This window comes from Chinchilla lanigera, unplaced genomic scaffold (genome assembly GCF_000276665.1).
Source record: "Chinchilla lanigera isolate Chin_1 unplaced genomic scaffold, ChiLan1.0 scaffold00108, whole genome shotgun sequence".
Taxonomy (NCBI): Eukaryota; Metazoa; Chordata; class Mammalia; order Rodentia; family Chinchillidae; genus Chinchilla; species Chinchilla lanigera.
The window spans coordinates 5,051,818-5,067,035 of NW_004955509.1; the positions used below are offsets into that span (position 1 = coordinate 5,051,818).

General features: G+C 36.7%; 1 protein-coding gene across 2 annotated transcripts in view; it reads left to right on the forward strand.

The window, feature by feature from the left end:
* The window catches only part of Pola1 (polymerase (DNA directed), alpha 1, catalytic subunit), a 312,299-nt gene that overhangs the window by 44,433 nt on the left and 252,648 nt on the right, over positions 1-15,218 (forward strand). For both annotated transcript variants that reach the window (XM_005407854.2, XM_013506296.1), the window contains 6 exons: positions 2,112-2,241; positions 2,725-2,844; positions 4,555-4,654; positions 6,262-6,386; positions 8,902-9,051; positions 9,462-9,584. In XM_005407854.2, the coding sequence (XP_005407911.1) occupies positions 2,112-2,241; positions 2,725-2,844; positions 4,555-4,654; positions 6,262-6,386; positions 8,902-9,051; positions 9,462-9,584 (748 nt within the window). The remainder of the gene's footprint in view (positions 1-2,111; positions 2,242-2,724; positions 2,845-4,554; positions 4,655-6,261; positions 6,387-8,901; positions 9,052-9,461; positions 9,585-15,218) is intronic.

The following is a 15,218-nucleotide window of genomic DNA, read 5'->3' on the forward strand; positions in this document are numbered from 1 at the left end:
CCCCTTCTCCCCTACCTCTTCCCTTCCCCTTTCCTCCCCCTCCCCTTTTCCCTCCCTTCTCCTGTCCCCTGTCCTCTGTCCTCTCCCTTGTCCTGTCCCCTTTCCTCCCCCTTCCCCCTCCCCTTCCCTCCCTTCTCTCCTCTCCTCTCCTCTTTTTTGTGCTGGGGATTGAACCCAAGGCCTGTGCATGCTAGGCAAATACTATACCTCTGAGCAACTTCCCTAGTCTTGCTTATTTCTTAAGTAATGTTTCTGCTGCCTTTCTGGCCATTTCTCATGCTTTCTTGCTTGTTCCTCCTGAGTCCTTATACTGGTGCTCTTTTTTGATTATGCTTCCACTCTAAGTAATCACATCCGGTCTTGGATATTTAAATACTGTGCGTGGACTAATGCTTCTCATCTATCTTCAGCTTAGGACTCCCCCTACCCCAGAATACCAGACTCAGGTTATTAACCTGCCTATTTTATGTGGTGTCTAATATGAAACTCAGGTTGTTAAAACTGAGTTCCTGATTTTCTCCCTTTAGGTTCTTTCTATAGTCTTTCCTTGTTAAACTAATGGCAACTCTTTATTTTTCCATTATGACTAGAAACCTCTAAAGTCATACATCCTCTGCTCAAAATCTCTGAGGCAACCTTGATTCCTTTGTCTGACATCCCACAGTAGATCCGTCAGGGAATTCTCTCGGCTGTATCTTCTAAATATATCTAGCTCTGACCACTTCTTTTTACCTGCATTGGACCCATTCTGGTCCAAACCACCATCTTCTTTCCCCTGGATTACTAGATGTCTTAGTCCATTTTCTGTTGCTTACAAGCACAGTACCCCAGACTGGATAAGTTGTAAAGGAAGGAGGTTTAGTTTGGCTTACTGTTCTGGCGATCCAAGGTCAAAGAGCTGCATTTGGTGATGACCTTCTTCCCAGGAAAACTGAGGTGGTGCAGAGCATTGCCTGGTGACAGAGGGTGCATGTGAGTATCCTCTGGTCTTTCCTTTCTTATAAAGCCACTGGTATTCACTGATGGGGTATTTGAGTTTTCACCCTCATGATACCTCACAATGAGGATTAAACTTCAACCTGAATTTCAAAGGGGTCAAACCACAGTCAGACCGTAGCACTAGGTCACGTAAACCAATCTCCCTGCTTTTGTGCTCAACTTCTTGTGGTCTGTTTTCAACCCAGGGTCAGAATTATCCTGCTGAAATTAAGTCTGCTCAAAATCTCCCAGTGTCTCTGTTCTGTTAACTCTGACCTTATCTCCTGCTTTTCTCTCCCTCATGCTCTCTGGTGCAGCCTTATTGATACCTTCCATGTCATGAAATTGCTGGATTTATGCCCAGCTCAGGGCGCTTCAGTGTGCTGTTCTGTTCTCACTGAATGCTCTTCTCTCATCAGCACCCAGAAGGCTTGCTCCTTCACTTCTTCCAGGTCTTTATTTTCAGTGAAGTTTTCCTCAGTTCTCTTTTAGTGTCTGCTCCTGATACTTTATATTCTCTTTGCTTCTTAACACTTAGCATCATATAACATATCATATTTAATTTTTCTTTTTTATGCTCTATTCTCTCCATGAGGACAGGAATTGCTTTCTGGGTTTCTTTTTTTTTTGGCTTTTTGAGACAGGGTTTCTCTATGCAGTTCAGGCTGGCCTTAGGCTCACTTTGTAGCCAAGGCTGGTCTAGAACTCACAATGATCCTCCTGCCTCAGCCTCCTGACTGCTGGGATTACAGGCATGCACCACCACACCTGGCCTAAGGAGAGGAATTTCTGTCTGTTTTGGTCACAGCCAATGCCTGACACATAGTAAATATACAGTATATACTTATTTGATCAAATGAATGAAAGTGTTTAGGAAGTTTTCAGGTTTGTAGTTAACATATGACTATGGAATTTGTGTATGTGTGTATGTGTTTCAGAGAAGGGCACTAGGATCAATGCTGTGAATGAATTCCTAATTATATACTGATCTTATTTTAAATCATTTTTAAAGCCAAGATTCTGTTGCTCTGAAGTTAGTTATACCAAAAATTTCTTGTGATATCATGTGAAGTTCTGATTATAGTCATTGTTTCTTTTAATTTCTTGATTCTGTTTCTTACTTTTCTGTACAGTGAATCTTCTCATCTGTTGTACCTGTTGGAACACACCTGGAAAGATGCCAAGTTCATTTTGCAGATCATGTGTGAGCTAAATGTTCTTCCATTAGCATTGCAGATCACTAACATCGCTGGAAACATTATGGTAAATTTAACTTAGAAAGGGGGAAAAAGCATTTCCTGTTGGATTCAGTGTTTGCTTGGGGTAGTTGTTATATGATAATGAGTCTAAATGCATGCTTATAAAATGAGTAACTTGGAATCTGAAAGCTGGGTTTCTTTTGTAAAAGGAAGAACTGGTTGGGAGAGGGGGAGGAATGCCAGGTGCAGTGTGTTGAAATTTGGGCAAAAATAAGGATCATCTCTCTAACATCTGGATGTTTCTGTTTGGTGGAATGGTCCATTTTGGAGTAAGGAAATAGCCAAGTTGTCAATATTTTAAGCTGTCTTTGTCTCCTTTAACTATAGAGCTTAAAGGAAATGTTAGAAATAATTTAATATTTTTTAAAAGCAGCCTTTGTTCTTAGTAGTTTTGAAGGAGGCATCATGATTAAATGAACCAATTCAGAATTGCTTTTGTTTATTGTAGTTTTGAGCTCAGATTTTAAAGAGAAATTCTATTTAATAGTCTAGGACACTGATGGGTGGACGATCTGAACGTAACGAGTTCTTGTTGCTGCATGCATTTTATGAAAACAACTATATTGTGCCTGACAAGCAGATTTTCAGAAAGCCTCAGCAAAAACTGGTGGGTCCAAAATTACATAGTATTTTGCCTTTTCTTGTCCCTCCTTTTTATTACCTAGATAGCTTCTTTTTTGCTGTGATAACATCTGCTTCCAAAATAATTAATCCTCTGTGTACTAGAAACCGTGTCAAGTGTGTTCTGTTGTGTTTGTGTGGTCGTCTACTTCTCTGCTTTTCTCTATGAAGACAAAATTATTTGTGAAATATGAAATTCTTTGAAGGCAGCATTTAGATCTCTCTGATAAGGACTGTATATGGAAAGTGTTTTGCTGCTTAAGTCCTACCCAAAGCTAAATATCAGTTAAGCCTTTTATTTCTCTAAACCTACGAGTCTTGATTTTTATGTTGCACTTTTCTGTAAACATTAAGTGTCCCTCATCTGAAATGTTTAGGATTGAAAGTGTTTCAGATTTTATTCAGGTTTTGGAATATTTGCATATAGGTAATGAGGTGTCCAGGGGATGAGATCCAAGTTTAATCATGAAATTCGTTTATTTTCATATACCCCTTATACAAATAGCCTGAAGGTAATTTGACACAATATTTTTAGTTTTATTGCAATCTGTCACATGAGGTCAGGTGTGGAATTTTCTACTTATAGCATCCTGTTGATACTGAAAATGTTTCAGCGTTTCAGATTTTTCAGATTGGGGATATTCAACCTGTATGATTATGATCACTACAATCAGGTTCCTGGAGTGGCCTCTATGACATTGGAACTAAAACTTGGCATTGCTTTGGTTTATCCGCATTGAGAGTAATTGATTTAGGATGGGAATTGAATGTTAAAAGATGATTCAGGTTATTGTATTTGCTTGTTTTATTACATTATGAAAATTGGCACGGCAATTAATTTAGAGCTGTTTAACTTGTGCAGAAGTATTGATTGTTGTCCATTAATTATTTGGGAATGGATTTTCAGTATATGAATATATTTACTTTAAGATATTCATGCTAATAATAAAAATAAGCGAGGTGTGGTGATGTGTTCATAGTCCTAGTTTCTTGAGAGGCTGAAGCAGGAGGGTCAGCTGAGTTCAAGAGTTTGAGGTCACTATGGGAAGCATAGAGAAACTCCATCTCAAAAACAGTAATGTGTCAGGCATGGTGACACCTGTTATCTTACCACTTGGGAGGATGAGGCAGAAGAATTGTGAGTTTGAGGTCAACTGGGCCGCATAGTGAGACCCTGTCTCAAAAAAAATGAAAGAAAAAAAGAGAATAATGATAATACCTAATGAACTATTTTATATTTCTACATCATAAATAGAGCCCTTTTACAATCTTAAACTTTTGATAATATAAAAATGTATTTTTAATATTCATTGATTTAAAAGTACAGAATTTTTATGAATTCAGGAACATTTACAAATTGAATTTGGGCCGGGGATGTAGCTCAGTGGCATAAGCACCTGCTTGGCAAGCACAAGGTCCTGAGTTTGATGCCTGGTACCAAAAACAAACTAACAAATAAAAATAGAATTTGTATGTTTGTTAACTCATAGAGGATTTGTTTAGACAGCTACCATGCTTATCATTCATTTAGATTCCTGAACATATTATAACTTTTTCCCCGCAGGTAGCACCATTGACGAAAAATAAATACCGTGAACTTATATATAGAACTTAGTACTATAATTGGAAAAGAGGAAATAATGTTATTAGTTAATTAGTTTCTGGCTAGTGAAGTTATTTTTCCATTTGATATTAGGGAGATGAGGAGGAAGAAATCGACGGAGACACCAATAAATACAAGAAAGGACGCAAGAAAGCAGCTTATGCTGGAGGCTTGGTTTTGGATCCCAAAGTTGGTAAGAATGGCCCGAGGTTGTTTTGCCCCTGGAGCTGAGGAATTTCTTCACATAGCTAGGTCTGAGAAACTATAAGACCTGAATTGTGTCTTGGAGGTTAGCAAATAGGTCTCATTATGAATTTCTTCTGTGCGTGTGAAAATTTTATTTGCCAGTCACCTAACATAGAATAAATGTGAATTCTTTTGCTATGTTCCAATATAGTTTTATTTATTGACATTAAAATTCAAATTTCATATAATTTTTATGTATTTTGAAATACTGTTTAATTTTTTCTAGCCACTTAAAAATGTAGAAATGCTTATTTTATGAGCAGTAGTGAAACAGTCAGTAGGTTGGGTTTGGTTTCCACGTAGTTTGCCAAGCCTTGGTCCCGTACAGAGATGGCTGTTTGTCCGGTGGTGGGAACGCCTGTGTTTTCCCTTTTTTCTGTATATGTGGCGGGGCGCCTCTCCCTCTGTCCACTGTTCTAGAAACTACCAAATTGAACTTTAATAGGAGAATCATTTTACCCTGTTGTCAAGAATAATAAAGATGTTTTGTGGCACACACAGCTAGAAAGGAATTTGTTTTAAAGTTAATCATTTTCAAGGGTACAGTTCAGTAGCACTGGTAATTATTTTTATATGCAGAAATTAATGTGAATTTTATCAGTTAACACTTTAAATAGGACACTTTTTTGATGAGAGCAATTTTATTGGACTGACAGAACAGTAGTCCTTTGGTGTTAGAGCTATACTTGGATGCTGACTTTGGAATCTTGGGCTGTCTGTTTAACCTGTAGGCCTCGGTTTCCTCTTGCGCCAAACAGATACGAATGTTATCTGCCATAGAGGGATTTAAGGAATGAACGGAATTGTTTGGCATAGTGTCTGACACAGTAAGCTGTCAGTATATTTGCACTTTTTTTTTTTGTACCAGGAATCAAACTCAGGACCTTGGGCATGTCAGGCAGGTGCTTGTGCCACTGAGCTATACTGCCTCAGTAGTGGACATTTCTGTTTATTCAGTTTCTTCTCAAGGTGAAGATAATACTTTATAATTATCCTAGGGAAATATAATGGTTTTCTGTTCACCCTTTGTAAGTTAAAAGAGTATATCGTTCCACTGCTGACATTTATATATACGTCTGTTGTCTGATTTTTAGCACAGTGTCAGTACAGGTAAATGGGTTGGCTATACTATTTTTTAAAGGTTCTGATTGTAAAAGAATGAGTATAACCACTCACTGATGTTTTCTTTGGGGTACAGTAGGTGGGAAGGAATGTTTGCTTGATGAAGAATTTAAGAACAAATTTTTAAAGTGGATATGATGCCTCTCTAAAATAATTGACATGCGATGGCATTTGTCTGTAGTAATGGTGTGCTTTGGGACTGCTAGGTAAGGGACTGGTTATAGCTGGTTCCAAGGAGAAACAAAATCTTTTCAGACTTTTTTTGTGACCTGAGTTTTCACTCCAATCCTAGTCATTTTGTGGTGTAGTGCTTGACTTTTTAATTTGTTTTGTCTGCTTCCCAGTGTGGGATAGTATTTAGTTTCTACCATACCTTATAGTGTACTTCTAACGTGATGTTTTCAGTGTTTGTGTGTGCCTTTTTCATTTCAGGTTTTTATGACAAATTCATTTTGCTCCTGGACTTCAATAGTTTATATCCTTCCATCATTCAGGAATTTAATATTTGTTTTACAACAGTACAGAGAGTTGCTTCAGAGTCACAGAAAGTTGCCGAGGTTTGTATTTAGCTGGGGGCTCTTGAAATCTGTGTTTAAAATATTGCTTGCTGGGGGTGATAGCATGCACCTGTAATCCCTGGAGTCTGGGATGCTGAGGCAGGAGGATGGCAAGTTTGATCCCAGCCTGGGAAACTTAGTGAACTTCCGGACACCTTGCTTCCAAAACAAAAAATAGCAACAAAAACAAAAACAAAGCAAAATAAAACAACACAGAAACAGGCTGGGGATGTAGCTCAGTATGAAGGCCCTGCATTCAATCCCCAGTACTGCAAACAAAACAAGCAAAACAAAACAAACAACTGCAACAAAAAAGTATCGCTTGAAGCAGGAAGAGAGCGAAAGTGGTTAGTATTGTAGTTTTTTCTCTTAAAGGGTACATTAATTATGCCTTTTTGTACTTGTCAAAAAGAAGGGCTGCGCAGAAGGAGACTCAGACTTGTTCTGTGTCTTTTTAAAAACAGTGTTATTGAGGTATAATTCACAGACCATACCAACCACCTATTTAAAGAGTACAGTAATGGCTTTTGTATATTCAGAGAGTTTGCAACCATCACCACATTTAGCTTTAGGGCATTTTCATTATTCTCCAAAGAAACCTTTTAGCTGTCATCTCCCTCAATCCCTTCATCTCTCCCTGCCCTAGGCAACCACTACTCTTTCTGCCTGTATAGATTTGCATATTCTGGACATTTTGTATAAATGGAGTCATACAATATATAGCCTTTTGTGCCTGGTATATTTTCACTACCATACTGTTTTCAGGGTCCATTTGTGTTGTGGCATGTATAAGTTTCTCACTTCTTTGTGTTGCTGAATAACATTCCTGTCTGTATGTGGGACAGGAATATTATTCACATTTGTTCCTCCCTCCTCCCTTCCTTCCCTTCCTTCCTTTTTTCCCTCTTTCCTTCCTTACTCCCCCAAACGTCCTCCCTTCCTAGCTGAAGATGTCTCTATGCCCTCTGGCTCTGTAATTTACATATCAGTTACTTCCAGCCACCTGCCTAGGAGCAGATTTTGAGTTCCAATTGCACATTCCTGAAGGGAGAATTTGCTAGGCTTGCCTAGGTCAGTGAGCATGCCTGGTCCCATCACCTGTGACTACAGGAGGGGTTCACAGAGCACAAATTGGGCTGTTAAGATTAAGCCTTTCTGGGAGACTAGAGGATAATTTTTCAGAGAAGGTACTGGGCATACAACCCCCCAAAATAGTTGCCTTCCATTAATGTTTTTAGGGCTCTGTCCTGCTACCATATCAGCACTGGGATAATTATTACCCAGCCTGCTTCCCCAACTGCCGAAACAGTGGTTTTGTTTATTTGAGCTTTCCAGTTTGGATTCTGAATATATAATAGAATCATTTCAGTGTGGAAGGACCTTACAGGACATCTAACAAATACAAGTAGCAATTTATAGATTCTATTGTCATTTTTATGTGTAGTACCTCACTTGATCTTCAGAATAGTTAGTGTTACATAGGTAGTAGTGGTAGAGCTGGGAGTGGATGATAAATTTCCTGACTCTAGATCCTTTCAGTTTACTTTTTAATCTGCCTCCCATTGTTGCTGTAAATAAATGGAATTTATACCAGTATCTCTTTAGTAGCTTTGCGATCATCATGAAAGCATGTTTATTCTTGAAGATAATGATCTTTATAAAATGAGACACTTAGTAAAGACTGGGTTATCAAGTAGCATTGACTTGACATATTTTAAGCCAGTAGGTTTATTTTTAATTTTGAACGTTTGAAAGGGCAAATGTTCCTGGCTTTTCTTTGCAGCCTGTTAATAGAATTAATGGAAGCTTGAGAAAAACAGTCTAATGCTTTTCCTGCTTTTTCCTCCTGTAAATTTTAATATAAGAAGACTGCTGGTTGCTTTCTAAAATGTTGCTATTCTTCTGCCAATTGCCAAGCAATTTATAGGTAAAAGGTACTACAGAAATGCTAAGGAATATATTTTATTAATTTTTAGAAAATGTCATGGCCTATTTAAATGTGCTCCAAATTCTTAAAAGAAATTTGCTGATTTAGCATTTAGCTTTTTATTTCTAGTCTAAAACATTTACTACAATTGTTATGATAGTTTTAAAATTCTATAGCATTTTGTTTGGTTGTACAAAGATTTAAAATCGTTTAGCAGCTGGTTATTTTTTTTTTATCCTAGAAGTCTGAGCATTTTTATTTTAAAAACAATTTCCCCAAACATGTTGCTCCTCCATCTTGTTGAAGAGAGGGTGGTAGCATAGGTAAAAGTCTGACCCTTAATTAGCGAGTAACTGCAGGAGTGTGAGACCGTGGGAAGGACAGGCTGATGGAACTGTGTGGAGAGAAGGGCAGTGGCTTGCAGCCCACTCCGTTCTTTCTTACATTGCCCAGGCATTATTAATCTCTACTTGTGCGGCAGAGACACTGAAGACATGATCATGGGCTGACGTTCCTACCAAACATTATTTTAGGAGTTTATTTTACCAAGGTTTAACTTGTCTGAAATTTCTCTTATGTGTTTACCAGAATGGAGAACAAGAACAGATCCCTGAGTTGCCAGATCCAGGCTTAGAAATGGGCATTTTGCCCAGAGAGATCCGGAAGCTGGTAGAGAGGAGAAAACAAGTGAAACAACTAATGAAGCAACAAGATTTAAATCCAGACCTTGTTCTTCAGGTATATCTTTTCACTACAAGATATCTGAATGACAGTTTTAGCTTTTGCAGTTCGATTGTTTAGGGGTGGTATAAAGGACACTGAGCAAGTGCATGTGCTTATTTTATTTGTGGACAGGTAACCATTCAACACTAGAATGTCTCAGAATAGACGTCAACTCTGTCTGCAAAGGCTGTGTCTAAGTAAGGTCTTTCTGAATTCTAGGAGCTTTGGAATCTGTATTTAGTTACTTCTAGGAGATTGGAGCATTGTGGATCTGGGAGGACAGGTTGGCTATTTTTATTAAGAATTCTTTTTTTCCCCCAGAGATATTGAGGGGGATCTCCTCATTGGTGATGTAGAAAGATACCAAATGTAATGCTTAAACATCTGCAAGTGTTGTTTGTCTTTTGTCCTTGCACGGCCTACAGTATGACATTCGACAGAAGGCTTTGAAGCTCACAGCGAACAGTATGTATGGATGCCTGGGATTTTCCTACAGCAGATTTTACGCCAAACCACTAGCTGCCTTGGTGACATACAAAGGAAGAGAGGTAAATGGTGTAATAATATTCATATCTAAATATAAGAGTATTTTTAACTATTGTTCCAGTGTGGGAGAACCATGTTTGTTACCTAGTTATTCAGTTTCAAATAGCCCTTTTTTAGAACTATTGTGAGAAAAGTAGGCATTTAAATATGAATTCATTCATCAATACTGTGTGTGTGTGTGTGTGTGTGTGTGTGTGTGTGTGTGTGTGTGTATTTATTGAACATCCATGTATGGCCAGGTTTTGCTCTAGGCACTGAGGATAGATTGTTGGGCAAGATATACAGGTAGCTCCCTATTGTCACAGGGCTTTGTATTCTACCCAAAGTGGTAGGGAAGGGAAGGTGTGGGCCAGGGACGTGGGTTCGGGAGAAGATTGTTTGGGAAAATAGACTGTAAATAAATAAACAAATATAAAAAATGACTAAGTACGACAGAAGAAAATATTCTGTAGATAATTAAAGCGGTGTGGCTTAGAGATTGTTTAGATGGCTAGTTTAGATGGGTCAGGTTAGGCTTCTTTGAGGAGGGGACATGCGGAAACTAGTTTTGTTTACCGATAGTTTAACTTGGAGTGTGAGATAAGGAGGATAGCTAGTGGAGCCTTTTACTTAAGATGGAGAAAACTCAGAGAGGGATTAAAAGTTTTGTCTTATATGTGCTGCCTTTGAGACGAGTAATAGGGTGTATAAATCCAGAATTCCAGGAATATGTCAAGGCTGAAGTTAAGAATTGAGCATTACTGCCTTTAGAATTGTGTGCCAGTACCAAGCACATTTAAGTACTGTCAAGTTATGAACACTGTAAGATTTATCTGCTTTAATGTCCATGAGGCTTTTTTTGTAAAACAAAAGTTACATTAAATATTCATTTTACTTAATTCCCTTGTTATTTTTTCCCACCCGTGAATTTATGACTGCTGTCTTGTAGGTGATCCCAGGTAGTAGTTATGGGCAGAACGCTTGTTTCAGGGGTGTGGACTCAAAATACTCTAGAGCAGATTAGCAAACTGTGGCCTGTGGGCCAGATCCAGCCTGCTCTCTATTTTTGTAAATAAGGTTTTATTAAAACAGAGCCCATGTCATTTATATGTTATCTATGGCTGTCTTTTGTGATAGTAGCAGAACTGAGTAGACAAGATAGAGTTTTGTATGGCCTACAAAGCCTAAAATATATACTGTTTGGACCCTTCAGGGAAAGAAAAATTTGCTGACCCCTACTTTAGAGTCTAGACCAGAACTTTAACGTAATAAAATGTTTTCTATCTGTACTGTCCAATATAGTAGCCTCTAGTCACAAGTGGATCTGGATTTTTAGATTACAGTTCATTATAATTTAAATTTAAATACCTGCATGTGACCAGTGGCTACTGTATTAGACAATACATATCCAACTGTTATATGGGAACAGACATCAGAATCTTTCAAGTCGCTCTTCTGTGGCAGCTCTAAGGCAGAAACTTGGCTTAGGGCACAGTGAGGAAGGGCAAGGCATTTACTGAACACCAGGGATGTATGATGTTATTGTGTGCTTTATTTTATTAAAACCACACCAGAGTTCTTTAACATAGGTAATAAAGTTTCCTTTTTGCAGATGAAGAAACTAAGATTCAAAGAGGTAAAAGATAACAGCTACTTTGAATTTGAATCCATGTCTTCGCCATTGTAAATCTTTTACTGCATTAGGGTTGTCTATTCTATCTCAGGATGTCTTTCACGACTATGGTTCTGCTTTATATTCTGCCTCTTATTCCTAGAAGATCGTCTTTTTTGATTCTCTGTATAAGATATGGACCTTTATTACACAAGAAAGATGTAGATGTTTTAGGGGTTAGTTGAATCGAGAGAAGGGTGTTTTCAGTTTCTTAGGCTTAAATTTATTTCAAAATTATTTAAATTTTATTTCTGTATATGTATCCAGTGGCTTCTGATAGAATACCATCTTATTTTTGTATTAGAAAATGCACTCACTATGCCCCAACTGGGTGATAATACATGGGTTGACTATTGAGATTGGATCAAGGTTACTCTTAAGTTTCTCACGAGAGGCAATAGTTGACAATTTACTCCCTTGGAGAGTGCCTCTTGCTGTTGGGAAATCCCTGTTGTTACATTTTCTGCATTGGCTCAGAAATCCACAAGCTTAAAAGGGCACTGTTGATAATGATAAGCCCCAAATTTGTCCACTGATCTCCCCCACTCCCCTAATCCATTGTATTTTAAGGGCAGTATATTCATTTAGTTGGATTTTTAATAGGGAGTTTAAACTCAGTTTTTATTTTTCTGGTATACAAAATATAATAAAAACAAATCTTTAATAAATAAACTATAAAAAAACCCCATGTTTGCCTCACTAAAAAACAATGAATTTCAGACAGATCTAGGAATAATCATGTGATTTAAGTTCTTGGCTTCTACTCTTTCTCCCCCCTTACAAATAATGATAATATAACTGGGAAAAGAAGGCCTTTAATATGAAGTTAATAAGAAATAGTAAGTATACCATTGCCCTCTGGAACTCTTATTGTGGAAGTAGATCTAAAATCCTCTAGAAATTATTTGCTAAAATAAAAATGATTTTAAGTATTTGTGGTAATTATTGGAACTGGTAGGTAGAAATAGTTTGCTAGTATCTCTTTGGATTTGCAAACATTTTCCATATATTACTATTAAGTCTTCGTGATTTTCAGCATTTTTTAATTATTAAAGAGGTAGGAAGGTGTGAAATGTAAAATGATAGTCAGTTTGGGGAGATTTTGGAATACTTTCTTATCATTGAACTAGTGTTTTTGATAATGAAATAGAGAAATTAATATAATAACCTGAAATCATGTAAGTTCTTTGCTTATGAAGTCCTTGTAGGATACATTAGATTAAGGTTCAATTAGAAATTAATGAGAAGAAAACCTGTTGGCATGCCCTTGCAAAACATTATACAATTTTGTATTTGAATGTGTGTTAATGCAAGTCTAGGGTGGCCTTGGAGTCCCCCCTTTTTATTTTTAAGCCTATTTTGTGTGTGCTTAGTTTTGTTGGAATCACACAGGTTTGGCTGTGGTGACCTAATAATTTCTGTAATCAAATGTATTATGGCTGCTAGAGTACTCAGAGTAATTACTAATTGTACTTCTAAAAACAGGTTTATAATAAAAATGTTAATAGTTGTGGCAAATGGGCATCAATATTGTCTTTTCACAGGTGTGATCTTTCATACTTAAACTCTTCTATGATTTTAAATTGCTCAGTGGTAGAGGAATTAGTTAATGGTTAAGGAATTATATGAGGGACCTCACAGCATGCAAGTTATTTAAAATAATGAAATCAATGTTTTCCGAGAAGTAATATGGAAACTTCTTTTATAGACACTCAAAAGTGAATCTATACTAATACCATCTGCATTTGTGTTTGTTCTTACTGTTATGTGTAGAGAGGCATAAAAAGAAATTGAGTAAGCCTACAGCACTGAGTGGGCATATGTTTAGCTACTAGAAAAAACTCTTGGTTGTTAAGTGTCTGGTGTAGTAATTGAAGTGACTGTTCACTAGATGGCGATAGACACCCTAAGATCATTAATCAATTAAAGATTTTTATTCTGTGAACAATAGTGAAGGCCATTTAGTAACTTAAATCTGTCTATATTTGAGACTTCTGTTAATTTAGAACTATTAAAGAAAGGTTAAGACTGGCCCAAAGGATTATAATAATCTGTTTAGTGTTTAAGTAATGATGATTTTTGAGTCAGAAGTTTTGATGAGAATAATCATTAATTTACTATAGCCAGCTAACTCTTCTACCAAGTAGCTAAATCATATTGCTTCTATGGAGGCGTAATATGTGACTCTCTCAGTTGTAGTAGCAAAGGCTGCTCTAAAGAGAATTGGAAATGATTTTGATATATAATTTTGCCTCTTTGCATTTACTTACTTTTTATTGAGGAATTTAAAACTTACTATATAATTATGTAAGCACATTCATTGCATCATCCTTCACAGAATGGTAATATTTGTCTTTATGGAATAATTAGTACTTATTGACATCGGCATTGTTTTATTTCTGTACGCTATTTAATTTCTGTGCTCTTGAGAAAACGAATTTTGATACAGATTTCTGATTGCATTTTCAAGTAGATATATACTGTAATGTTTGGGTGTAGAGTCCGTGTATGTTCATGGTCCTACCCAGTAAACGGAAATGAGTTCTTCCCAGCCTATCTGCCAACTGATTGTAGACTGCCTAGCTTTCAGTTGTGTTCAGAGCTAAAAATCTGCATTTAGAAAACACATCCAAATCATTGCATGCAAACATTACAGTCTTGGTTAGGCTTTCTGGGATTGTCTTGGGAATGGCACCAGAACAGAAGACGCTACCCTTTGTTGGTGTCAGTGGTGAAAGATAATCTTCTAGGTGTTAATGGAATCCTTTATCTTTACCTAGAAATAGTGGGAATTTTTTTTTCCAATATTTTTTTCTTAAAAATTGCATAGCTTTAAAAATAAAAGTTAAAAGCAGTAAAACATTCTAGAGACAACTAAAGACCATTTACTCTCTACCATCTTTGATTTCTTTTTCCTTAGGGGTAACTACATCTTCACAGTTGGTTTTATCCTTGCCCATGGTTTTTTCGTTTACAGCAAATGTATATAAATATAAATATGGTGCATTAAAAGCTTTAGGTATTTATGTGGCATGCCCCCACCTCCCAAAGAAGGTTGATGGAAAACCTTTGTACATCACAATTTAAGTATGTCCATCTTGGTACTTGTGTAGGTTTGATTTGTTCATGTTAAATGGATGCTTCAATGATTAAATACAGAAAAGTGTATTTTCTTTATCCTCTTATTGCCCACATTTTTGAGTTTGCAGATTTTCAATTTTAGAATTTTTGCTGCTACTAATAGACAATGACGCTTGTGCAAAAGTTTCTGTTGTATTTCTAGAGGTAGAATTTTCATATCCATAAGCAATATGAGATTTTTATTGATAACAACATTTAATTTATTTTCTATTAAATAGCTAAATTTATTTCTCTAGCTGGAGACAATATTTAACTTCCTCATAGTATCAGAAGCTAATCAAAAGCTATAATCCCCGCACTCTGGAGGCTGAGGTAGGACGATTGTTGTGATTTGGAGATCAGCCTGGGCTACAAAGTGAGCTCAAGGCCAGCCTGAACTGCATAGCGAGACCCTGTCTCAAAAAGACAAAAAAAGAAAAGAGAATTGGAAATGAATTTGATGTTTTCCTCTTTGAATTTTTTGTTTATTTTTCTGTTGAGGTGCTTTACACTAACCATATGCTTGTAATTGTACCTACATAATCTTTAGTATTCTACATTCTTGTCAACATTTAGTAGTAGATTTTTAATTTTTTCCCAGTCTCATGAGTATGAAATATCTTGTGATTTCAATTTGCATTTTCTTAATTATGAGTTAAGATGAGCATCTTTCATGTTTGTTATCTCTTACATTTTTTTCTCTGAGTTGCCTGTATGAACATATATGTCCCATTTTGTTGGATTGTATATCTTTTAGAATTTCTTTTTAGATATTCAAGGGTAATAATCCTTGCTTAGCCAGTTATGTTGTAAATACTTTTCTTAAGTCTGTGGATTGTCTTTATTTGTGCTCTTTTATTGTTCA